The sequence below is a fragment of the Lathamus discolor genome, chromosome 13, assembly GCF_037157495.1.
Source record: "Lathamus discolor isolate bLatDis1 chromosome 13, bLatDis1.hap1, whole genome shotgun sequence".
Lineage (NCBI taxonomy): Eukaryota > Metazoa > Chordata > Aves > Psittaciformes > Psittacidae > Lathamus > Lathamus discolor.
Window position 1 is genome coordinate 3,048,331 of NC_088896.1, and position 24,517 is coordinate 3,072,847.

General features: G+C 48.5%; 1 protein-coding gene across 11 annotated transcripts; it reads right to left on the reverse strand.

Annotated features, from left to right (window-relative positions):
- Positions 1 to 950: 950 nt before the first annotated feature.
- EXOC7 (exocyst complex component 7) lies at positions 951 to 24,349 on the reverse strand. 11 transcript variants are annotated; one of them, XM_065693320.1, is made up of 22 exons: positions 24,176 to 24,349; positions 23,345 to 23,410; positions 21,942 to 22,126; positions 21,208 to 21,313; positions 19,756 to 19,978; positions 18,344 to 18,511; positions 17,295 to 17,306; positions 12,360 to 12,452; positions 11,288 to 11,356; positions 9,841 to 9,986; positions 9,381 to 9,533; positions 8,580 to 8,678; positions 7,929 to 7,991; positions 7,580 to 7,646; positions 5,212 to 5,250; positions 4,132 to 4,197; positions 3,305 to 3,425; positions 2,809 to 2,904; positions 2,458 to 2,521; positions 1,875 to 1,916; positions 1,575 to 1,708; positions 1,019 to 1,185 (listed from the first exon to the last, which is right to left on the reverse strand). In XM_065693320.1, exons 1-22 carry the CDS (start codon positions 24,233 to 24,235, stop codon positions 1,083 to 1,085), a joined length of 2,175 nt encoding a protein of 724 aa, XP_065549392.1. In that variant the 5' UTR covers positions 24,236 to 24,349; the 3' UTR covers positions 1,019 to 1,082. The 11 variants fall into 11 exon arrangements, with proteins under 11 accessions (XP_065549384.1, XP_065549385.1, XP_065549388.1 ...); XM_065693312.1 differs by lacking the exon at positions 5,212 to 5,250 and having other exon boundaries at positions 951 to 1,185; positions 24,176 to 24,348; XM_065693321.1 differs by lacking the exon at positions 17,295 to 17,306.
- Positions 24,350 to 24,517: the final 168 nt, after the last annotated feature.

A 24,517-nucleotide genomic window follows, 5' to 3' on the forward strand; every position in this document is an offset into this window, starting at 1 on the left:
GTCCATAAAGGGTCCCATCCATCTTCTTTGAGGCCTGGTGAGCACAAGATCATTATAGGGAGGATACCAGCTCCTGTACACTAAGGCTCAGATGCTCCAGAAATCACAGAATCCCAGCCTGGTTTGTGTTGAAGGGGCCTTAAAGCCCAACCAGTTCCAACCCCTGCCACAGGCAGGGACACCTTCCACTGGAGCAGCTTGCTCCAAGCCCCTGTGCCCAACCTGGCCTTGAGCACTGCCAGGGATGGGGCAGCCACAGCTTCTCTGGGCACCCTGTGCCAGCGCCTCAGCACCCTCACAGGGAAGAGCTTCTGCTTTATATCTAACCTGAACTTCCCCTGTTTCAGTTTGAACCCATCACCCCTTGTCCTATCTCTACAGTCCCTAATAAAGAGTCCCTCCCCAGCATCCTTGTAGCCCTCTTCAGACACTGAAAGCTGCTCTGAGGTCTCCACGCAGCTTCTCTTCTCCAGGCTGAACAGCCTCAACTTTCTCAGCCTGTCTTATATGGCAGAGCCCAGCTCCCTCCAGCTCTTAGGGCTCCGTCTCGACTCCCACCACCTCACACAGGACAACTGCTACTGGGACAGCTCACAAAACTCGGAGGGAAACAAAGCCTGCCAGGCACAGCCACAGAACAGACTGAGCATCTTGCCCCATCCCTGAACTAACAGTTACAGTGTGAAAATCCTTTGGGATCCTATAAAACCAAGATTCCCAAAACCCATCAGGGAAGCAGGAAGCACCACTTGGAGTTTAAAGCCTTCTGCCCTTAACAGAAGGGCTGTACCCATAAGAGATTTTTTGTTTTGCCTTGTTTAAACAACTCACCACGTCTGCTGCACATCAAAGCATTAACACTTACACCCAGGTCTGAAGATGCATCAATGTAAGAGCCCACTCAGCAGCCTTTGCTCCAGATCCATAGAAGAAGAGAAAGGCAGCCAGGAGGGAGTGCTTCCACAGGTTTATAAATCTGATAAATACAAGTATAACAACCTGCCCACCACAATGGGGCAGGGAGCAAAGGGAGTCCCAAAGGCTGCTGAGAGTGTGCTGACTTGTATATAACAGCTAGAGATTCATGCTGAGGTGTCAAACAGCTTCTCAATCATCTCCCCAACCTGGTCAACCTGGTATTTGATGTACTTCTCAGGGTTCTTGGTGAAGGGCACGTTGCCATATCTGCAAAGGAAGACAACCCCCAGGTGACAAATGTAACACAGCGAAGAGACCTACTGGTGCCTCCCATGCCACAAATAGCTCCACACCAGCACATCCCACTGACAGGTTATGTTGTAGGGATCAAGTAACCCGGTTACAGTGGGTCTCCTGAGTTTTACATGAGTAGCTCAGGGTGGGTCAGAGCTTTGTCCTGGCTACGACATCTGCACTCACCCTGACCAAGAAATCAGGCTGGCAGCAGATGCTGGCAACCAGTAGAGTTCAGCTTGGGGATGTTTTAGTAGGTAAGCCAAAACAGGACAACAGAAAATGCCTCAGCTCAGGCTACTCCAGGGCCTAAAGACCTCCTTAAATCCAAAGAAGAAAGGACAATGCTGCAATGTTGTCACCTGTTCAAGAAGGCACCATAGGTCTCTTTCACAATGGTTTTCTGTGCCCGGCGGATTTTGTCCCGTTGTTCCATGTCTGGAATTGCCCAGGCCTTCTGGATCTTACATAGCTCCTCCAGCCCATCATTAAATCCCTGTCCAAAGTAAAACTCGGTGAGTGTCCTGTCTGCAACCCCATCTCCATACCAAGTTTGATGTTCTTCCTTTCCACTGACAGGTCACTTCCTCAGGCAGATCTCTGGGCTGACTGCCTAACCCCATCACCAAGGGATGTTCTCAGGCCATCTAACACCTCCTCACCTTAAAGCGCTCCTTTATCATCTGCCTTTCCTTATCCTTGAGCTGTAACAAGGAGGGAAAAGATTTTATTACATCTCCAGAAGTAAATTTCCAACACCAGTGTTTGCCCACAACTCCCCATCCAACCTAAGTAATATCCTACTTACTTGGCTTGAATTCCCTCTCCTAAAGCAGGGAGGAAAGAAACCTGCAGTGAGCAGCACACTCTACATTCAGCAATTGGCTTTCATCTGAAGTAGGTTTAACAAGGGTAATTTTCAGCTAGAACAGACATAAAAATAGATTTCTTTATGCTCCCAGCCCTTTCTAAGGGAAGGTCTCAGGGTTTTACAGATCTGAAATAAAAGAAACTGTTCAGGTGGAAATATAAGAATGGAGGCAGAGATTAAAAGACCTGTACGAACTTGGGGCAAATCAGAAGGCAGTGCTGCTCTCCACCTTATCCCAGGCACAGTATTCACTCTGCAGAGCAGTACTGGCATGAGATATAAAGCAGGTTTCTGGGAACTGTTTCATATGACAAAGGAGAATACGTTTCCAGCCATTTCTATCATCTCAAAACCCTCCTTGCCCATTCTCTCACCTTCACTCCTGGTTGAAAGACAGGCAGGTTTCGCTCTAAGATGTAGTCTGTCACCTTCAGCCAGCTGTATGTAAAATGAGATAGGACAGAGGCAAAGAGAAGTCACTCCTGCCTCACCAGAACATCTACATCTTCACCCATGACCCAAAGGCCCCCCCCAGACAATACACCCCCCGAAGTTTCCTACAGGGACCCCTTCTCAAGTTAGATTCATTGCCTGGAAACCAAAATACCTGGGGGTTTGGGTTTAGACCAAGTTCCAGACCAATCTCTCCCACTGCTCCAACAGCACTGGCTCCCAAGGAGCTCCAAACTAAGCAAACCGAGGGAAGAGCAGAGGATGTGACTGACCTGCGCTGGTAGGTCTGTATCTGCTGCTCAATCAGTTCTCGATAAGACCTCTCAGCTGTCTTCTGTGTCACAGCTACCAACTGGATCAGCTCAGATCTGAAAGGACAGAACACTTGAGGAAGCACCTGAGGCAGCTGCTGTCAGGTCTGCACTTCAACCCCCTATCAGCAAGTTCTTCTCTGCCCTTTACAATGAAAGGGACCTTGAAATGCACAAACTGGGAGACAGAAGTTACTTTCCAAACCTATGTCCTCAGTGCTCCCAAGATCAAAGGACTCTCTACAAGCTAAGGTATCTCTGATGCTTTTATCTCCTACTCTTGTGTAATGTGATGCTTAGCATAGTGCAAAGCTTTCAAAAGGGCACTTTAAGAATGGAAGGAAGAGCAGAAATGAGACAGGCTGGCAAGGAAGTGCATTTGATACAAAGCTCTGCTCCAAAACCATGCTTAGATTCAGCCTGGACTTCAGGGAGATTTACCCAGCTCCACACTTACTTTTCCAGAGATTTCAGAATGTAGTTGTAGTTGTTGTGCAGAAAAATGGCACTCAAAGCTGGGTCTTCATAAACCTTGGATTTACTGAGAAGGTTAAGCTGCAAGTTGCCCAGCACTTTGCCTTAAAGAGGGAAAAACAGATAACAAAAAGGTTTGGCACTGAAATTTCTCATTACTGGCAATCCAAACTGTACCATCACTGGAGGGCCCAGCAAGGTGAACAGCACAGCCCCAGCTGCAGGTGCAGGCAAGGGGACAATCCTATGAGCCTTACAAAGGTCTTTCCTCATGGAGCCACCAAGAGCTCTCTGCAAACTAGGGCCTTTGTTGTAACTGGCAATAGTTGTGTTCTGGGTTCAGAGCACATCCCGTGACTTAGGGGAGGATCAGACACAGCCCGACCATGACACAGGCTCTGATCTCAAAGAAACCAAAGGACACAATCCCCACTGTAACAGATCATTATGAGGTAGTACCATGAGTTCATCTCACTATCTTACTGTTAAACCCAGAATAAAGGTTTTACAGAGCCCATCTGGCAGCTGGGAGCCTCTGTGGGGTTGAAGGTGCAAAGTACTGGCTGAGAATGGTTTGAGGCAGCTGATGACAAAAGCTCTGAAGCACAGTGAGCTACTGCTCTGTGCTTTGTCCTGACTAACTCCATCAGCCTGAAACTCCCAGTTTGGCCTTTTTTCCCCAGCCCTCCCATCAGACTCCAGCTCAAACATGGAAAGAGCACATGGCATTAGAGACACAGCCTGTGCTCTTCACCCAAGCACAAAGGACAGGCGATGGGGCACAACTGGGAAGGTGTGCAGGGTACTCACAGATATAGGTGCTCAGCAGCCGTCTGCTGAACTCCGAGCTGTAACTACTAGCTGAAGAGCTGGTCTCTGAAAAGCAAAGAGTCTCAGGCCAGTTATCATGCCATGGGAAGGCAGTATGTGTTGTCAGCCTGCCTCTAGTCAAACAAGCATCATTCAAGTTGCTATGGAATTAGTGCAGAGCTCCCATCACCAGTGGGAAGCTTCCTGCTTAAGTGCTGATTATCCAGGGCGAGGCTGGAAGAGATGTGCATCTCTCACCCCTTTTATCTGCATCAGGTGCTGAGCACCCCCACAGAAACCTCTCCTTTCCCTCCTAGTGCTCAGAGGACATCCTCTTGATCAGAAATAGAGTCATTAAGCACATCATCCCCATTCTTCCCCCACCACCTGGAAAGGCTTTGTAAGCACTAGAAACTGGCAATCGGAGCACAATCAAGCTGGAGCTGTTCACAGCAGGCACACAACAAGAACTGGAACAGGCACGAGGGCTCTGGCAAGTTTCAGCCATCCCCATGGTTGCTGACAGGACTGCTTGGCTCTTTAAGAGGGGCTGCACCAGCACAGGAGCCTGCCCTTATAAGCAGTGACTCTGGGCTGGCACATGTCCCTCTGTGCATAAGAGATGGCTTTCTGCCCTCAGTTGCTCATGGAACACGTGGGGTAACTATCTCCTCCTCCCCCATCAGTGACTTTGGCAGCCAGGCCTAGCTGGGGTGGTCTGAGTTCATCAGCCCCCATGGGAAAGGCCTCGAGGCTCCTGTTGCTGGGAGTTGGACAATAAGGAGCCGAATGCCCATGGGATAAAGCATGATCCCAGCTGGGCCAATTTGCAACTGTGCCAAAGGGATTCAGCGCCATGAGAGTGTCTTTAGCCTGTTGCAGCTCATGTGGCATCCCTCATTGTCTGCTGGTGACAAGCCCTCCCTATTCTTTCCAGCCCTGGCAAGAGTTACTTACTCTCCCCTTTTCTCTTTTCAGTTACATGTTCATTTATTTACCACTCGTGGAGGATAAAGCATTAACATACATCACCAGCATCCAAGGCAATGGGAACAGGGAGGTGGGGGTAAGTCTGCTTACCTCTGGGATCTAAAGGAATATTGTATGTGTCCCCAAGAACTACAAAGATTAGGCAGAGCAGAGAGAAAAGGGGAGGGTGGAGAGAGAAAAAGAAAGGCAAAGTGCAAAAAGACAGGTTAGAGACCAGCATCTCTTGGAGAACAAAGCAGATATTAACACAGAGCAGCCATAGACAGCTACACAGGAGAGCAGGCAGGACCTTCCTCCAAGACCACAGAGTGGAGATTACAGAGGAAAGGCAGAGTCTAACCTCCTTCCCCTGCCAGAAACATCGTTTGCATGGTCATTGAAAGACATCTCATTCTAAATGAGTTCAAACACACTTTCAAGGCAAAGGAAAGCTTCCCCTCACACAAGCAGCAGTTTAATGTCCCAGAAATGAACCTATATCAGCCTATATAACCTTCCCAAGAACCTGAGCAAAGCCCTCCCACCCTCACTCTGCACTTCAGCATCCCTCCATGACCATGCAGGGTCCTACAGAACCGTTCAGCGGACAACAGGAAGGAACTGGCAGCACACATTTAACCCATCGCTCTGCTTTTGCTACCACTCGAGGCAAACATCACATAAAGAACTGTAATTCCCACCACTTGGGATCACTGTGGGAGTTATCAAACCCAGCTCCAGACACCCACACCTGAGCTGGCAGCTGGAAGCGGTCACAGAGTGAAGCCTTGAAGGCAAGTCACCATCCCAAAGCCTCTGATTCAGAAGCAACTCCCTCCAACTTCACTAACATCACCTCCGATCTGACGATGGTTGGTGTAGGGTGACACCAGGTCTACAGCCAGACAGGGACCACAACTTCACCAACAATCAGCAACCAGTGTCCCTCAAAATGAAAACAGTTCTGGCCTGTACCCTGTGCTGGGTATAGCTTTGGAGCTAGTGACAGCACAGTTTCTGCAGGAGAACACCACTGCAGCAGATGGTCCCCGAGGCCTGGCTGCAGCCAGAGACAACACTATTGACAGCACATGGATTATGGGTCACTTCCTGCGTGGCTCTGAGCTCCTGCACGTCAGCCCAAGTTACCAGAGCTGCTACAATTACATTGACTTCAAGCTTTAATAATTGAAAGGAGTGCAAAGCTGTGTGTCTGTCTATACAGCAGGATCCCTCTACACCTGATGTGATGGGACAGCCACAACTCAAAAGGAAATGGCTTGCGTGTCACATTTTATGACCAATATAGAGAATAAAAAAGCCTATTGTACCTTCTGAATCAGCTCCTGTGACAGAGCTCTAGTGCACGACAACATGTCGAGGCTTTACATAACGGTGCTGACATCAGCACTCAGGGAAGGACACGGGAAACAGTTGGTTTCTCCAGAAAAAAAACCCAGATCACCTCTTTGGGTAAGGAGAGAAAGTCAAGGAGGCTCTGAGCACACTGAGCTTGCAAGTGCCGAGGGCACAAGGCAGTGGTTACAGGAGATGTGGCAAGAAGCAGACACATCCCAGCTTGAGTTAATTTAGAACTGGCAGGTTCTTCCAAGCAGGAATCGCAGCTACAAGTCTGGAGGCAGCTGTAAACTTCCCTCTTTCCCTGCTCCTAATGGGCTCCCTAACACTCTCCAAACACCAGGCTGTGGCCTGTTCCTCCTCAGGTCTCTGTGCCTCCAAAATCTCCAGTTCTCCACCTCTCAAGCTGCTCTATTACAAGGGAAACATGAAAACATGAGCTGTGCCTAGGCCAAGGGCTCATCAGGGAGCTGCTGCTCTGCACAGAACTCAAGACTCATGATCTAGCTGTTAAGCAGCAACATCCTGTTCCATGAGGCAGCTGCCCTCAGCTTCTGATCCATGTATGTCTTTCTGGAATTAAGTCTCTTTAGCATCCTGGAGAGAGAGCTAAAACTCATCTCTCTGCCAGGGCACAAGGCACACACATAGCTCAGGAGTCCCAGCTTGCTCATGCTAGATTCCAAGGAGAATATTCTTGCTGCTGCTGTTATGCTCTGACCAGAGGATGTGGCAGGAAAGGTGAAATTCATCAACACACCCCTAACTAAAGCCAGCCCAGCTGGTTCATCCACCCTCACTCCAGTACAGCCAGAGAGAACCAGCCCAGTGTCAGATTTGTAGCTAAATGACTAAGGCATCCTCTCATGATGGAATACATCAGCAATAAACACTACCCCAAGAGTACCTGATAGCAGCAAGTGTGGAAGGAAACTCTGCATCCCCTCCAGGCAATTATCTACATGGTCATGGCATATCAGAGGACAAGACAAACCACAGAGTGAAGGACAGGAGGAGAACAAGCTCACAGGCACGATGAAGTTTGAGCTTTCTAGGGAAGATGTCCAGACAATCTGGGGAAAGAACTGCATGCTCAAACAAGCCTCATGCATGTCTGTACCTTGTGATGCCAGCATGGCACCTGCTGTCTCCTGGAAATCCAACAATTGCTGGAGGAAAAGGATGGCCTGGAAGCAAGGGAGGGAAGTCATGAACAACCAACACTGCATCTCCTATTAAATGCTCTGCTATTAAGCCTTCAAGAACCAAATCACTACACTGCTTTGAGCTGCTGGGTTTTACCCCCAGATTCATATCATGGCTCAACCAGTAACCAGCTGATCTCTCCATGGAAACCAGTTCATCGCCCTTCCAAGACAGTTTAACTTGAGAAATTTCCCTGCTGCTCTTTTTAAAACACCATCAGAAGCTGTTTTTCATACAGGATGGTTCAAACCATCATCACATACATTGCTGGTGAGTTCATGAACTGTCCCATCTTTTGGCATGTTGTATTCCTTGTCTGGATCATTCTAAGAAAGAAAGAAAGACACAAGTTAAGCACGTAAGGAAACTGAGGGCCTCTACAACACAACTGCTGCAAGTGAGCTGTAGGCTTGGTCATCCAGTCTCTCTCAACACCCTCAGAGCTGGCTCTCACAGTGCCATCTCCTGGTGCTCAGAAACCACAGCTCCTATGCACCAGCAGCTCAGAACCACAGGGGTTTGGGCAGCATGTGACCATCAAGCTCACCTACCAGGCAGTATGCTCACCAAACCCACCTTACACAGGGACAGTTTAACATGAGCGCCCCAAAACTTACCAAGTCAGCAGTTTTAGTTCCTTCTTAAATAGGATTAATTCTGAAATTAACTCTGCATCTGGAAACTCATGGCAGATTATTTGTAGTAACCCTGTAAAGGGTCTTATGCAGAGACCTTCTGTGTTTGAAATCAGTACGAAGGATTTGGTATTTGCAGCTGATTCAGCAAGCAACTGCTTTAGAGTCAGAAACTGCATGGTGTCATGGAAAGCTGAAAGCTAAAGTAGGGGTTCTGCACAGAAACACCTTTTCCAAGCCTGCTCGTCTTGCCAAAAGGAACACTGAGGAAAATCCTACCTTAATGTTGTCTGCAAACTCTTCCAGTGCCTTCGCACCAGTGGTCTCCATGGAAGTGATCAGCCCTGGCAGTTTGTTCTTGGTGCCTGCTGCAGTTCCCTGCAATAGTTGCATCACAGATCAGAGAAGTTAAACAAACAGCATCTGAACTGTCATCCAGCACATACCCACCCTGATCCCCCACCCCAGCATCTCGTTCTCAGCTCCTCATATGCCAGGAGAATATTTACAGCACCATCAACACAACAACACGTAAAATCCTGCATGCTTCTGCTAGACAGAATGGGAGGATGCTGTAACCTCAGTGGTGACCAGGACTTGCCACTTCTCATGTCTCCTCTTACACTGTACCTGATACAGGGGGTTGGTGCATCACAGTCACCAGCTGCAAGCAGATGGAAAGGAGCCTGGCTAAACCTAGATGCCATGTTTGATACCTGGAGTACCTTGAGGCACAGTCCAAGCAGGCTCTCCTCAGAGTAGCCCATCTTCCAGGCATCAGTAAGTACAGCCTAAACTAAGCTCATCACTAACAAAGATGAAGCCCCTCAGATGCCATGTACACAGCAGAATGGACCAAGTATATGGTCCATCACTGGGTCATGATTTGAACTGAAAGAGCTGCTGCTGAGAGATGCTGAGGTAATGGTTCACTGTCACAGAAAGAAACAAGCTGCATTTCTGTCCAGCCCATGCTGGAGGACAGAAGCAGCTTTGTTCAAACCCACTGTGACAATCCCTTTCAGAAAGTTCTCCACACATCCCAAGCCACAGGACCCTCTCAAATCCTGTCATACTCACCTGCAAGACCTGGTCAAACTCTGGCTTCATCTGCTTCAGATGCTTAAGGATGGGGAAGATTGTGAGCACAGCTGAATAGTCATGTCGGATGATGGCTTTTCGGGCAGCTGAGACAATGTTATCGCCCTCCATGATCAAGTTATCCAGTGACTCCTGCAACAAAGCCACAGGGTCAGAAGGAAGCAGCACAAGGGGCTCCATGCAGGATGCCCTAGTTAAGGATGCCAATCCATCTGACGGCTCATTTGTGGTACCCAGTGAGTGACTCTGAGCACATGTTCTCCAGGGTCTGTGAAGGCCCCAGTTCCCTCAGCAGGTCCTGGAGGACAACACAAGCAGTGGTGGTGCTCCTGGGCACCCACAGTGGGTCATGGAATCCACATCCTCACAATGAAGAGGAAGGGGAAAAGACTGTGTTCATCCTTTTACAAGAGAAGCCAAGCAGAGAGGCTCAACTGACCTGGATGAGGGAATCAAAGGTCTTCTTCTGGTGGTGCTCGGGGACAATGTCTGTCAGGAGCTGGTACTCACTCTGGGCTAGTTTGACAAAGGCACTAACACAGTGAATGTACGCGTCGATCTCGATGTCGAAGACGTCGTCCCTCCCTGCAAGAGCAAGAGGGCTTTAGGAGACCAAACTCCACCCTGAGCTTCAGCAGCTCTGCTCAAGGCCTTGGTTTGCATAAGGTTCTTCTGGAAAAGGTGGTTCTGGCTTTGCACCCATCCTTGTGTGAGAACTAGTCATCTTCTCACCAAACTGCCCCCGGGTTTGTGCACTGGAATGCCTCTTGCAGGGTATGCAGAGTCATCTGCAGGTCAGGGAACAGGCGCATCAAGCCACCAGCTCTTGCCAGCCTCATGGCAAAAGGCAAGTCTGGAGCTCTTCTGGGATACAGACTAAATTAAATCAAGGCTTGAACACAGAGTACTCGGGGAGGTCTGTGGTGAATTATTCAACATCTCTGCTGGTATTTTTAGAATTCTTTATCTCCATCCATCATGCAGATGAAGAGCTGCCATTTTGCATCACCATTTCTGGGAAATCAAAGCTGTCCTGGAAGGCAGCGTCTTCCCACAGGCAGAAACAAGATAAAAACCAGGCAGATGAACATTTCAATCCCATGAAGCAGGACTATCAGCACAGCTAGGTGAGCTATCTCACACACCGCTGCATACAAATGCAAATAGTTGAGTCCTAGCATACAAATGTCTGCAAGGTCCATCAAAGAACCTCAGTGGTAAGCAAGAGAAGTGCTGCTACAATACAAAGGCCAGCACCAGCTCATGCCAACCACCAGCTGCATGTGTCATGAGGACAGCCACAAACTGACACACACCATCCTGCATCACCCAGACCCCTGCAGGAACCACTACAAAACAGACTACATGGAGAGGCCTTCTGTAAGCTATAGGTGCTGCTGCTGCTGTTTCTCTTCTCCCAGCAACAATGTGCAACTTTTGATGGACACAGAACCAATTCTTCCCTACACTGACAGGTCCTTCAAGTTGAGCTTTTCAAAGTTATGGTCAGCAGGGGACACACAAATGTGTGGTTTATAGAGTGCCTACAGTGGAGAGTGACCCACCACTGCATACTGCAGGTGATCCCTTTCCTGTCTGCTTCACTGCAGCACCAAACAAGCCAGTAGCTAGCTATAGAAAAGTGCCTCTCAGCATGGTGGCTCCCAGTCTTTGCTTGGATAAAGCCGGGGTTCCCTTTTTGAGGGCTCGGGGGGTGTGTGATTAGTAGGAGTGAATTCTACTGAGAAGAGCCAGAGCTTCTTAGCCAGAGAAGGCCCATGCTCCCAGACTGCCCATGAACAGCCACTGTCTACAGAACTACTGTGAACATGCTGGACAGAAGGGATGTTAGCCAGCTTGGTGTGAAGTGACAATATGGTACTTACCAGCAGCTGGCCCATGCTTGTCGCTCAGGGCATCGGAAAGGTGTTTAACCCGTAAGTCATGCTCATGACCTAGTGAGATGGCAGCCGGCACAAACAGAAGGCGCAATTTATCCAGGTGGTTACAGCATGGATGGATGCTCACACGGGCTGGAAGCTGCTTCAAGCTTGGCTTATTTGAGCTCATGGACATTTATTTTGCCCTACAGTCCCATGAATGCTACCTGACCAAATCCCTTTGTTGGGCTATGCGGCAGTAGCAACCCTTTGAAACCTGATGAAAAGTGTGAGTCAAGCCATTTGTTGGGCCACAGGAGTCCCTTGAACCTCCTGCCGTAAGTTCTGAATGGGACAGCAGGCCCCAGAAGTCCCACTTGTACCCACAATCATCACAAATCCAAACTCAAAGCCCATCTCCTGCTCAGCACAAGGATTTTTCCCCCTCAAATGAGTGATGTTAGTCACCATCTGGGATTTAGTAGACTACAGTGTAGGTGCTGAAGAGATCTACTTTGGATGCATACGTAACAGGGGGCAGAAAGGTCTTAGATGCTTTGAAGCAAGTGACCTCTTCCCCTTATCTGGTCCAACCTCTATAAGCAGAGGAGATCAGAATATGGAAGACAACTATTTAGGCAGGTCTTCACAGAGATAAACTGAGGTGAACTTCGCACGTGATGTACTGAGCTAGGCTGTGGTCTGACACTTCAGCATCAGGTTTGGAAAGGTCACCAGGAAACTGAATGTCTCAAAGTCCAGGCAAAAAGAAAAGAGAACAGAAACACCACAAGCAGATGTCATCAGAGCAGAGCTTCCATTAGCCAGGTGGCTCTGGTGGGTCAATTGCTTTAAGGTCACGTTCCTCTCCACCTGTGTTCGTGTTTATGGAGACTTTGTAAGTCAGAGACTGAACTCAGATGAATAATTTGGCTCTCCAGCATTTCCTTGGCTCCCAAGGAGACCTGCACCTATCCAATGCTGGCCACCAAGCACTAGGGTAATGGAGGTCCCACCTGAAAAAGCAAGGCTGATACACAGAGAAAGTCAAGGGTGAAGTAGCTAGAGCTGTGATTACCTTCCATAGGAATGAGGTTAGAGGCCCCCTTTTTCCCATCTAGACCATGCTGAGAGTACTGTTTCAGAAGGTTCTGAGCCTTACGGATCGTGCCTGTCACCAGAGCCAGAGAGAAGAGACAAGAAGACCTAGAAAATGAGTGAAAGAAAACAAACGCAGACCACCAGCCCTCCACCAGCAAGTACCTGGGCACCAATGAGAAAGCTCAGTACAGGAACGTGAACCCCAAGCTCATGTCCAAGTGTGCAGATCCAATGGCATTTCCAGTCTATTTCCCTGCTTTGAGGGTGGGAGCACCAATTCCAGCCAGGTTTACAGAAGCATCATGGACTGGTTTGTGTTGGAAGGGACCTTAAAGCTCCTCCAGCTCAAACCCCTGCCACAGGCAGGGACCCCTTCCACTGGAGCAGCTTGCTCCAAGCCCCTGTGTCCAACCTGGCCTTGAACACTGCCAGGGATGGGGCAGCCACAGCTTCTCCAGGCACCCTGTGCCAGGGCCTCACACGGAGAGACTCCCTCAATCAGAGGGTGCTCAATCAGTTTGTTGAGGTAGAGAAAACAGGAGCAGAGAAGGGAAGCACTGAAGCACCCTTCCCTGTAAGGAGTTAAAGCTGGTACTCTGCATCCAAGCATACAGTCATTGCTTTTCCTCAGCTTTGGAAGCAGGGCTTTGCAGTACCAACAATTCCTGTCTGGCAACATGTGTGCTCCCCAGAGCCCCAACTGCAGCCACTTGGTTAGAGCTGCAGCAAGAGGTACCTTTCCAAGGGGGATTTTCTGAGCAGAATCAATACAGACCCATCAGGAGCCCCAAAGCCAAGACAATGATCTCCACAGCCAAGGAATGATCTCTGGTGTTACAGGAAGCAGTAAAATGGTGACAACCTCTGGGCTCGAGACAGCAATTCCCACCCCAGGAATCCCAGAATAATGAATGCTGCCCACCCATGTCTAACTGGCATTAAGTCCCCCTAATCCCCAAAGCCACTTCTCTTCTAAGGAACTGCAAATCAATTCAAACCATGGAAAAAAAAAAACAAACCAACATAACACTGGGTTAAAAGATTTATACTTCACATACACAAAAACCAGACAGAACTGAACAAAAGCCAGCGCTGGCTATACAGCTAGACAGCACAAAACAAAGCATTAATGTGACAACTGAAGACAATGTTTCCACATTCAAAGGTTAGTCCTTCATGCAAGAAGCTACAATTAGCACAAGCACATGGACACCCTCTCCGAGCAGAGCTTTGCTGCTGCCTGCACAACAGGGAACAGAAAGTTTTAGGAAGGTGGAAGGAGTTTCTATAGCAGACCCAGATGCAACAGAACTGAGAAAATGAAGAAGGATCCAAGAAATAAAAATTCTGCTGCCAAAATTAAGAATTGTTCTTCCATTTTGAAGAAATAAACATGCAGAAATAAACCCTCCAAACACACAGAAAATCCCTGCTTCCATCAGTGACTGAGCCACAGTGCAGCCTGGAAACAGTGCTGGCTGCACTAACACTGAGGACCACTATCCTGAGAGGAAGTCCAAGCACACACTGCTGCAAAACAGCATCCTGGTGTGCAGGACAGCTTTATCTCATAAAAACATATAGGGCAGGAGGACTGAAACTTCCCCCAGTGCACCTCTAATGGGGGAGAACAGGAGAGAGCAGTTCCCACTGAACTACCAAACTGCTTTAACCTGGTGCACTCGCTAAACAACAGCACACGGTTCCTAAAGTGTAATGTTTCACTGGCAACATCGTTCTACCACCAGTTTAGGCTGTTCTCAATCATTTAGTAAAGAAAAAAAATCATCATATCCATAAACCACACTTTCCCCTCTAGGCACACAGCAGGGAGGTGGGAAGACTTTACACCCTTGCTGTGCTGATGCATTTGCTCCTACCTTCTGCCATATGATCAAATGAGAGGGCTGTTCCTCTTCCTCCAATCTTCCCAGTGCTCTTCACACCCAACATTTCCACTTTATTCTTAGCTACTTGCAGAAACCTTAAGAGCTTGGGCACAACAAGAAGTTCCTCTGAGCAAGCAGGGTTGTAACAAGCTCTGGAGATATGTACTAAGCTCTTTCTTACTGCTGTCCCCATAGCCCAGCTGATGCAGAGCAGCTCAACCGAGGCACTGTTCCTCTACCAGTTCTTTCATCTTTCCCACTTTCTAGCATCCAGGTGGAGGGGGGAAATAAAGAATAAAAAGAGGGTAAACTGGCATTAAACACAAGCAGAGAGGTTCTCACTTCACAGGTATGCAGAGCATGTCTCCATAGCCCACCCCTGACAGCTCCTTCTCAGATGAGAGCTGAAACCTCTGCTGTGTTGTTTGCACAACACAGTTACCTGTGTTTGCTCCTGAGCATCCCTCCACTGCTGCTCCATCCCTCTCTCTTAGCACTGTAATTAGGCTTTAATGGATTCTAGGGGAAGCCAAAGCTTTTGTTCCATTATTGGTTTTTGCTATTAAGCAGTTCCAAACCAAATGGGACTGTGCTTCAGCTGCTAATGAAAACATCACATTCAAGCCAGGCAGTGATCAATATCGGAAGTGAGAAGCTCTTTATTCTGCCACACAAAGACTCCACAGCCTGCTTTCAGGTAGCACCACACTGCTGGGTAAACTGGAGCCCTAGGTAAGGGGGAGCCCTGGGTACACTGGAAAAGGGCTCCCTATAGCTTAAAAAGAGCCCCCAAAAGTCAAAAACCATCTGAAACATTTGCTCCTGTGGCCCAGTTGTCAAAATGGGTTTTGGGCATACACGAGGCACAGTTTTCCAATTGTACCTTGTGCTGTTTCTTGCAGGCAGCCAGGCTGGCATCTTCTGGCCTATCATTCCCTGGCAATGAAAAGCTTCCCAGCTACCTGCTGCTCTCCAGCCCAGAAAAGACTACTGGGTCTACAGGCATCCCAAAGAAGCAGTATTTGATCTGCATATGTTTGCAGGAGGCTGATTTGAGAATCTGAATACACTGCTGCTGTTTCAAACAGCAAACTACTAAAAACCAAGCCCACGGATTGATCCATGAATTCAACTCGACTTGGCAAGTTTCATTTAAGAGGAGATAACTCTGCTTTAGAAGCATCTCCAGCATCTTCAGCAGCCAGATTTCCAACTACTTGCTGTAACAGGAGATAGTACAGGATACACCAACAAATAAAACCACAACAGAGGGATGAAGACCCTCTGAAACAACACATGGATATGGAACAAGTTCTCCATAATGCAGCAATAATACCTAGGGAAACAGGGAGGGGATGTCTCTGCCTTGTTACCCTGTCCCTAATACGTCACCTGCCCTTTAGCTGTAGGCTCTCGTGTGCTTTGTGGGCAAAGAAGTTATAGCACATCAGATTTAGTTTGTTATTTTTCCTTTGCGACAGGTTAAAGTGTGCGCTGGGGTGTGCACTGGGATATTCTTCCTTAAGGAATAAGGAAATCAACTTGCTCAGTGAAGCCATGAGAAAATCCCCTTGTCTGAAACCCAAATTGGCAGAACTTGACTTTGCTTACTGAAGCAACAGTATAGGCAACCAGTTCTTCTTCCATGATTGAACACAGGCTAAAAACAGGGGAATCAAACCCCACCAGATGAATATTGCTATGAAGAGGGCCACTGTGCCAGTGCAAAGAGGATAAAGACCTCAAGAGCTGTCCTTGAAAGCTCATGGGACTGCAGAAAAACCTGTGAATCTCTGCTCAAAGACTATTTTTCTCCTCAGTTTTTAATTTCACTTAAGTACAATTTAGTAGCCATAAGAGATGGCTGGTGCATGAGGTTTAACCACCCCTGGTTTCTTGTTCATGGAAAACTGGAGACAAATTAGCCACTAGTTTTTTCTTGAGATGAACACCACCCCAAAAGATGACTTGAAATGCTCTTTCTGTCACTGTCAGCTCTCTAAATGTATCCAGACCTGCTTTCTGCCTTCTACCTGACCCACCTCAAAAACTCCAATGAAACTGGGCAAAAAGGTGTGAAAATCTCCTGGTAAATCTACAGCACAGACACTCATCATGACAAGGAATATTCCATGCCCAAATGCATTCATTTTGGAGGACTCCTGTTCGTAGGGACAAATGCTTGTGCTCTCAAACATGTGTACTTTCTATACTATGTGAGCACCCAAGATCTGAGACTCATAAAATAGCCTAGTGCTTGGTTTTATTTCCATCTGCCCATGATGAAACCCCTCACCTCCATCTCTGTTTACCCAGAGCACAGGGGATATGTCACCATTTGGCAGGCTGCTTAGAAATACTTACTGACCATGTTGACCTCACAGCAATCACAACCCAGAGATCTCTTTAGCATCAGGTGTTAACTGAGCACTGTGGACCAAGCCTGAAGCACCCACATCCCAGTGGCTCATCTACATACCCCATGGGGCATCTTTCCAGGAGAGAGCTACTGAACCACACAAAAACAGTCTTTACCTGTGGCAATCATGCTGTTGGATAGGAGCTACTGCCACTAATGACAGTCACCATGCCTAGGAGCAATTTTAAACACTGCTTTCTGCCATCTGCAGCACAATTCTCCTTAGCAGGAGGATACTGTCCTCGTACAGATCTCCAAACACCGATGGCAAATTCTTACTCAAGTAACTACATGCCAAACTCCAGAGCAAAACCTGGAGTTCTCTGCTGGCAAGAGAAACCCCACTGTAGTTCAGCCTGACTGCATCCACCGCCTGCAACTCCCACTCCAGCTTTCAGGAACAGCTCCAGGGCACAGCAGCAAGGGAAGGGATTGACGTTAGACAACCAGAGGGGTGATCTCCAGCTATCCCAGCTTCCCCCAGACCTCCCTCTGCAAATATCCCAGGCACACCCTCTGCTTTAGCAAGAAGAGGCCCAGCAAAGCATCTCCACACAGAGAAGTGAAGAGCCCCAGGGCCAGCACACACACAGAGACACGTTACCTGGGATGAGGACTGCATTCACATCAGGATTATAAAAATAAACACAACACAATTAAAATGGGTATTTCTTTCCCTCCCTTTCCCCATCCCATCCATTCCCAGGCCCTACCCACATTGCTTGTTATTTTCCTGAAACCCAGCAAGAGTATTTGAACAACACAGGAAAATATATGTGGGTGGGAGAGCGTTGCCCATATAAACCCACATAAACATGGACTTTCCTGACTTTCATCATTATTACAGAGGAGGAAATAGGGTGCTGTGACACATGCAGGGACAACCTCACTGTGCTGCTGTGGGAGGCACACATCAGCTTTTGCTACCCTCCTTCTGGCCATGCTCCCACTAGATGGCATGTTTCAGAGATGGGAATTCCAGCTCCACACTCCAGTACGCTGGAGTGACTGGTCTCACCAGCTGCAAAACAGGCAGCAGAACTTCATGACGAGTTGGAGAGGTGGAACAACCCACCAGCCTCAGACATGGCTCTTTCAATGACAGGCTGTGGCAAAAGCCTTTAGGAGCCCTTCCAAGATCCAGAAAACTCTGGATCTCATTTCTGTAAGCACCTCCCTAGACCCCATCCCAGCTCCTAACCAGTTCTTGGCTTCCCAGCACTAGCTTGTTCATAACTAACGATTCAAGTAATGTGTTTTATCAGACCTGAGTTTTGTGTTTCGCTGTGGCACAATCTATAAGCCCTATTCCAAGGCTGAGGACAGGTGCTCTTAAATTATAAGTCTCTTAGAGCCCTCTCAGTCTCTTTTTACTCATCTCCATTGTTAAGGCAATGACCTTTTCTCTCTCTGTATACAGGACCCCACTCTCCTCCAAAGAACAGGTCTGAGGACTTGGCAACAGGACAGAAAACGTCTGTCATCAAAATGCTGAACCCGGATCAGAGAAGAGGTGCTCACCTTCACAGTCTTACCCCTGCTCCTGTCCTGAAAGCACATTTTAGACACAGAGGCTACTTCAGCAAAGGGAAGGCATTCCATACCCAGCCAAGAGGATACGCACTGCAGTGATCCCCTACTTTACGGACTCACCTGGTCTCTTGACTGGCTTCTTGGTGGGAGTGTCCTTCCTTTTGTTCTGGATGGCAGGGGAATAGGGAACCCCTGTGGAGGAGCTGTTCTTACGGAAATGGTCCTTCAGCCCCTTGATGGAGCGGTCAAGTTGGACCGAGCGGATTTGGAAGTAAACTGTCATGAAATCTACAGAGACAAGGTAGAAACAAGGTTATAAGCAAATGGAAAACCAAACCTCTCCTGAAACACTGTGCTCCTAAGGGGGCTTATGAGCATTGATGTGGGACCCCAAGGAAGTGTGTTTTTCCCTCACAGAGTCTCTCCAAACCAACTTCTTCCCTCCTCTGCAGTATTCATTCCAGCCCTCCTACCACACACAACATTAAGTCTATGCACTGCTACAAGGGCACATCAGCTGTGAAACTGATGGGAGACATTTGCGCAAGACACTGTCAACTGAAGGGCTCAGTTTGTACGATAAGAGGCTTTACCCACTTCTCAGGATTCAGGGTGCTCAGGAACTAAATGAGGTGTTCGTCATTTAAAAGCAAAACACAAAGTGACTGACAAGCTATGCTATACGTGTTTGAATTGCCTTTGATCACAGACAAATTCTTAAGAGGCTTTTAAAGATGTCTGTCATACTTGGTAAGCACAGTAATCCCCACTCTGAAGTAAATGACTGAGGTGGGGGTGATTCCAGGAGCTCTATGCATGTGAAATACAGGTTTTCCTGTAACAATTCCACAAAGTCAATCACTTCCAAAGGAAAAGTTAATAAAGGAGTATAAAGCTGCAGGCATATTTTGATGCTGCTGAACAAGAAAGATGCACGTACTGACTGAAGGAAGTCTTTGGGCTGCTTTCTCCCTGCCCTTGCTCACATTTAATCTGTTCATAAATAGTTCCCAGATGGGAATAAGAGACCAGTGTTTTGCACATTAATAATACCTGAGCACTAGATAGCTGCAGCTCCATCAGGAGGCATTACAGTTGCAAGTCAAATGGATTTCTGCTATCGGACAGACCAGGCATTAAGATAAATTGTGCTTTATTTATACAGCTCCTCCTCTCATCATATCCCCCAGGAGATCATTTTGTAACTAATAAACCATCACTCCAGTTGCACTCCAAACACTGTAAAAAAGTGGAATCTTGAGGTGACTGAAAGAAGACTGAACTACCGACCTGAAAGGTTCCAACTGAGGCAGCCACTAGTTTTGCTGGTGCTGTTTCCAACAGCAGTGTGCCTGGGGGTTTCTTAACCACAGCAGCACCTGAGCAGAGGCTTCATGGCTGACATATAAGACAAGCTGTGCAGTGCTACACACAGCCCTCAACACTCTACTTCTGGTCTCGGCCATACTTTGTAAGTAGATGAAGAGCACTCCCCAATACACCACTACCAGGGAACATCAGGCAACACTAACCTTGATTCCTGCCATTTTCCACCAGCCATCCAGAAATGCAAATGATATCATGCAGGACACCCTCTGGGAGGTGCTCCAGAAACATCTCCTCCTGGGGCTCCATGTCATCATCCCCACTGATGAGGTCCAGGATGAGGATGGGTGGCACTGGCTTGGTGTGTCGTGTCATCAGGCTGCGGAACTCTGACTCCAGGGACTCCTTGCCCCTCTCGAAGAGGGATTTCTGGCACAAAACAGAAGGAGAAAGCAGTACAGAGATTATGTAATCAGTCCCTCATGAATGTTTCATAGAATCACAGACTGGCTTGGGTTGGAAGGGTCCTTATAGCTCAACCAGTTCCAACCCCCTGCCCAGTCTAATTAGTGCAAGGATGCCTCACAGGGAAGTTCTTCTAACATCTAACCCGAACTTCCCCTGTTTCAGGTTAAACCCATCACCACTTGTCCTATTGCTACAGTTCCTGATGAAAAGTCCCTCTCCAGCATCCAAATTATTTCTGCATAAGATCATACTTCCTGCAGGGTTTCTGACCACTGTCAAGTACCACATGGTTCAAACTCCAGCAACATCTGTAAGTAAGAGACTTTTCAAGCTAATTAAATAATAAAAAATACTGCTTGGGAATTGCTTAGTCTTCAAGCGGGATTTAGACACATCTGCCATTCTGCTCAAGCAGTTGGGAGGACCAAGAAGAGCTACTCAAGAAAAGGTTAAATCAACTCCACCACATGTGCAAGTTTTAAGGAGGACATGAAGCTGTTTAAGAAAGTCCAGAGGAGGGCCATGAGGATGATCAGGGGCTGAAGCACCTCCCGTATGAAGACAGGCTGAGAACACTGAGGCTGTTCAGCCTGGAGAAGAGAAGCTGTGTGGAGATCTCAGAGCAGCTTCCAGCATCTGAAGGGGGCTAAAAGGATGCAAAGAGGAACTCTTCATCAGGGACTGTAGTAATAGGACAAGGAGTGATGGGTTTAAAGTGGAACAGAGGAAGTTCAGGTTAGATACAAGGAAGAAGTTCTTCTCTGTGAGGGTGCTGAGGCGCTGGCACAGGGTGCCCAGAGAAGCTGTGGCTCCCCATCCCTGGCAGTGTTCAAGGCCAGGTTGGACACAGGGGCTTGGAGCAAGCTGCTCCAGTGGAAGGGGTCCCTGCCCGTGGCAGGGGGTTGGAACTGGATGATCTTCATGTCCCTTCCAAACCAAACCATTCTAGGATTCTGTGACATGCTTTCAGAAGTCCTACTGGTGCAATGCATAGAGAGCAGAGCCCCACAAGCAGAAATGCTGCCGAGTGTAGACAGACTTCATCAGACCCCAAAACAATCATTTTCAGCTGTGCCCAAACACCCTCTTCACCAGCAGCAAGGCGGAGAGCCTCTCACAGTACAAGGCTGAGCAGCAGGGCTACATCTGTCCCTATCTCACTCATGCAAGGTTCCAAACCCATGACCTACCACACGGTTCAGCTCCGGGCTGTCAGGATTGTTGTCCTGGAAGTATTCCACTGCCTTCTGGATTTTGTCCATGCAATTCAAGTATTCCTCCAGCCTCCCAGTAGGGCTGAAAATAAAACCAAAAATAAAACTAATGCCCCAAGAAGCAAAGAATGAACTTACTAAGAAAGCATCAGATCAAAATCAGGATAAAAGCAATAAGGAACATTTCAATTCCCTTTTCTTCCACCAGGAGATCATCATGGGATTCCCTTTTGCCTCCACTCAATGGCGCAGCAGAATATAAAATCCATGCAGCAAGTGCAGAGGTACTGATGACTGAGCAGCACACAACTCTCAGCCTTGCCTTCTCCCACCCCAGTGAGGGGCCATCACAACATCCACCAAAAGACTGAAAGAGGGCTCCAGAACTGAATACAGTGACAGCATCAGCAGTGCAGAAAGAACCTTTGGGAAAACAGTGGAGGAAAGAAGCCACCAATGCTAATGAATTTCATATAGCAGCATGTCTGCTAAACCTGGAAGAGACACCAGTACCAAGCCTGAGCAGACTTTGCCCTCTGGGGTTTACTGAAGGCCAAGCCAAGCAGCTTCAATGTGGTCTGATGCTAGGAAAAGTGTGTGGGAAGTGTACAAGGAACCCTCCGACGAGCGTGTGGAGTCAGCTCCCCTACCTCCATCCTGAAAGTTCAACAGGATGAAGCTCCCCAGCAAGATCTAGCTGCTCCACTCACCCTTCCTTTATGATCTTCTCTGTGTCTTTAGCCACATGGTAGTAACTGATGACATGATCCAAGCAGGACAGGGTCTTCTCCACATTCTCCTGCAAGCGCTGCAGGTTCTCTGTCTGTTTATAGACTGGGATGATGGAGTTCTCCAGCTTCATCAAACGACTTTCAAAGGAGGAGAGGATAGCAACCTACAACACCAAGAAAGAATGAGAGCTGAGGACATCCTTCCACATGTACCCATATAGTAGGGTAATAGTTAACAGCAGGGCAACCAGGGACCTTCAGGTCCCACCGTCTCTTTTGGGGCTCTGCTATTGATTTCTCCTTAGGTTGGCTCTTTAATCCCTCTGTGTCCTACTTTCAAATCATAATTACAAAACAGATCACCTGCCATACAGAGATAGGCCAATCTTAAATTAAATGTTTGCAAGTGTGAAAATAACTTTTCAGGACATCCTAAGGGGGAGCAAAAGTCCATTTGACAGCATGAACAGCCACAGGAACAGCCTGGAGCTGCACTAGGTAAAAAGGACAACCACATAAACCAGCAGCCACTTCGCCCCATACCACTGAGACCCACACATGAGATGTACAACCTGAAGGCACAGTACCAGTAGAGCAAAAACCTTCTTATCCATCACAGACACTTGTTTCTTAAAAGGGACTGTGATACTGCTTTTAAACCATAGTACGCTCATGAAGGGTGCCTTACTGTCATCTTTTGTAGGCCAAAATGCAACTCCTTCAAGATTAACTCTCATGTTACGTTTTCCACACTTCTCTAGTGATGCCTTTATGACTTTCTTATAGCCAAAAACTGACACAGTGTAGTAGCTGGGGGCTAACAAGCCATGAGAGCACGATAATTACTTTCTACCTCTTAAACAGAGCACTCCCAAAATAAAACTCCAAACAAGACCTGACTTTACGAAGCAACAACATGATGCTGTTGCACAAACTAGTCTGAGGTCTATTAATACCTCCTCCCAGGAGGGACAGACCATAAAGAGATGAGGCCAACAGCTCATTTGAGCCCTCATCTAAACAGGAGAGAAGCTTAGGCCTGAAGCATTCATCAAGTGGCAAGTGGTAAATGCTCCATTCCTGGCAGTGTTTAAGGCTAGACTGGACAGACAGAGCCCTAGGTGACACGGTTTAGCGTGAGGTGTCCCTACCCATGGCAGGGGATTGGAACTGGATGATCTTAAGGTCCTTTCCAACCCAAACCATTCTATGATCAGTTCTCCCCTTTGCCCAGGCACTGAAATGCAAAACACAGACGCAGAGCAAGTGGTTCATTACTTTGCACTCCTCATATGGGCACAGTGACAGCCTTGAACACAGTTTTTCCTAATAAAGAGTAAACCCAGGCCCACATTAGGGCTGAATTTCAAGGACCAACTTACCATGTTCTTTGTGAGCTGGTCACTCTTCTCAAGGCTATCTTTGATGAAGGACAGAGTTAATTCTTCCTGCCAATAAGATGAAAAAATACTCTTCAATTCTGAACACTGAGCATTTAATTCACTCAACATCACATGAAAGTTTTTCCATGTCCTGGCAAACACTGCAGCAAACCATGCTTGGTCTGATGCTGAGGCCACCCACCTCTTAATAGAAATCTGTGCAATTGACCCAAGGGGAGAGACACACAACAAAATGAGCCAGGTTTTTATGGATTACTTGTTTCCCTTCAATACCACGAGCCTTAGCACACTAAAGTCACAGCACAAGATAAAACTAATACCTTTACCACAGAGGCACACCTACTGAGAGCACACATTTCCCTGCCATAGCACACCACAGTGGTTGCACAGGCATCACCCAAATCCCATGCACAGCCATGAACTCAAGCGGCCCATGCAAAGCAACCACCAAGGGCTGCTTTCAAGACACCAAAGCCCAGGCACAGGGAAGGAACAGAAGCCTGCGAGGGCTGGCCTCAGGCTGGATCTGAGGGCCTGAAGAGAGAGTTCCAAGGGGCCACCAGGCCCTGAGAGAGGTGCCACAGGCCGAAGGGGTGGGGAAGAGATAGCCCTGACAACCAGGGCCCTAGGCGCTGAAGGAGACCTGGGATGCTGCAGGCCCGGAGGGGGTGGCCAGGCTCTGAGGGGGTCCCGGGTCGCTCCCAGGCCCGGTGTGCACCTCCAGACCCGTCTCCTGAGCAACGCGCGGGGGCTAGGAGAGCAGGCGCGGGCCCCAGGCGGGCCTGCAGCACGTCCGGGCGCCAGCCCCACCTGCTTGAGCTTGTACTCAATCTCCCTCCTGCGGGCCGACACCTCCTCGGTGGGGATCATCCTGCCGCGCTCGGCCGCCCGCTACCGCTGCTCGCAGCCGCCTCTACCCCCTATCACTGCCGGGCCGCCATCTTCGGAGCGGCGAGGCCAGCCCTGCGCCTGCGCGGAGGGGCCGGGCGCCATCTGCCGCCGGGGCCGCCTTGAGGAGTGGCCGGAACGCCGCGGAGCCCAGCCATGGCCGGGCGCATGCGCAGTGCCCCTGCTTGTGGCCATCTTGGGAGTGGCGGGTGGGCTGCCCCGCCATGGTTGGAAGTGTCATGGCCGGTCCCGGGGCGGCACCCG

Coding starts and splice junctions, on each gene's coding strand:
- EXOC7 (XM_065693320.1), bottom strand. CDS start 24,235: ATGATCCCCACCGAGGAGGTGTCGGCCCGCAGGAGGGAGATTGAGTAC. Junction 21,314..21,941: donor GAGAAGATCATAAAGGAAGG/GTGAGTGGAGCA, acceptor TTTTATTTTCAG/CCCTACTGGGAGGCTGGAGG. Junction 8,679..9,380: donor AGTTTGACCAGGTCTTGCAG/GTGAGTATGACA, acceptor CAACTATTGCAG/GGAACTGCAGCAGGCACCAA.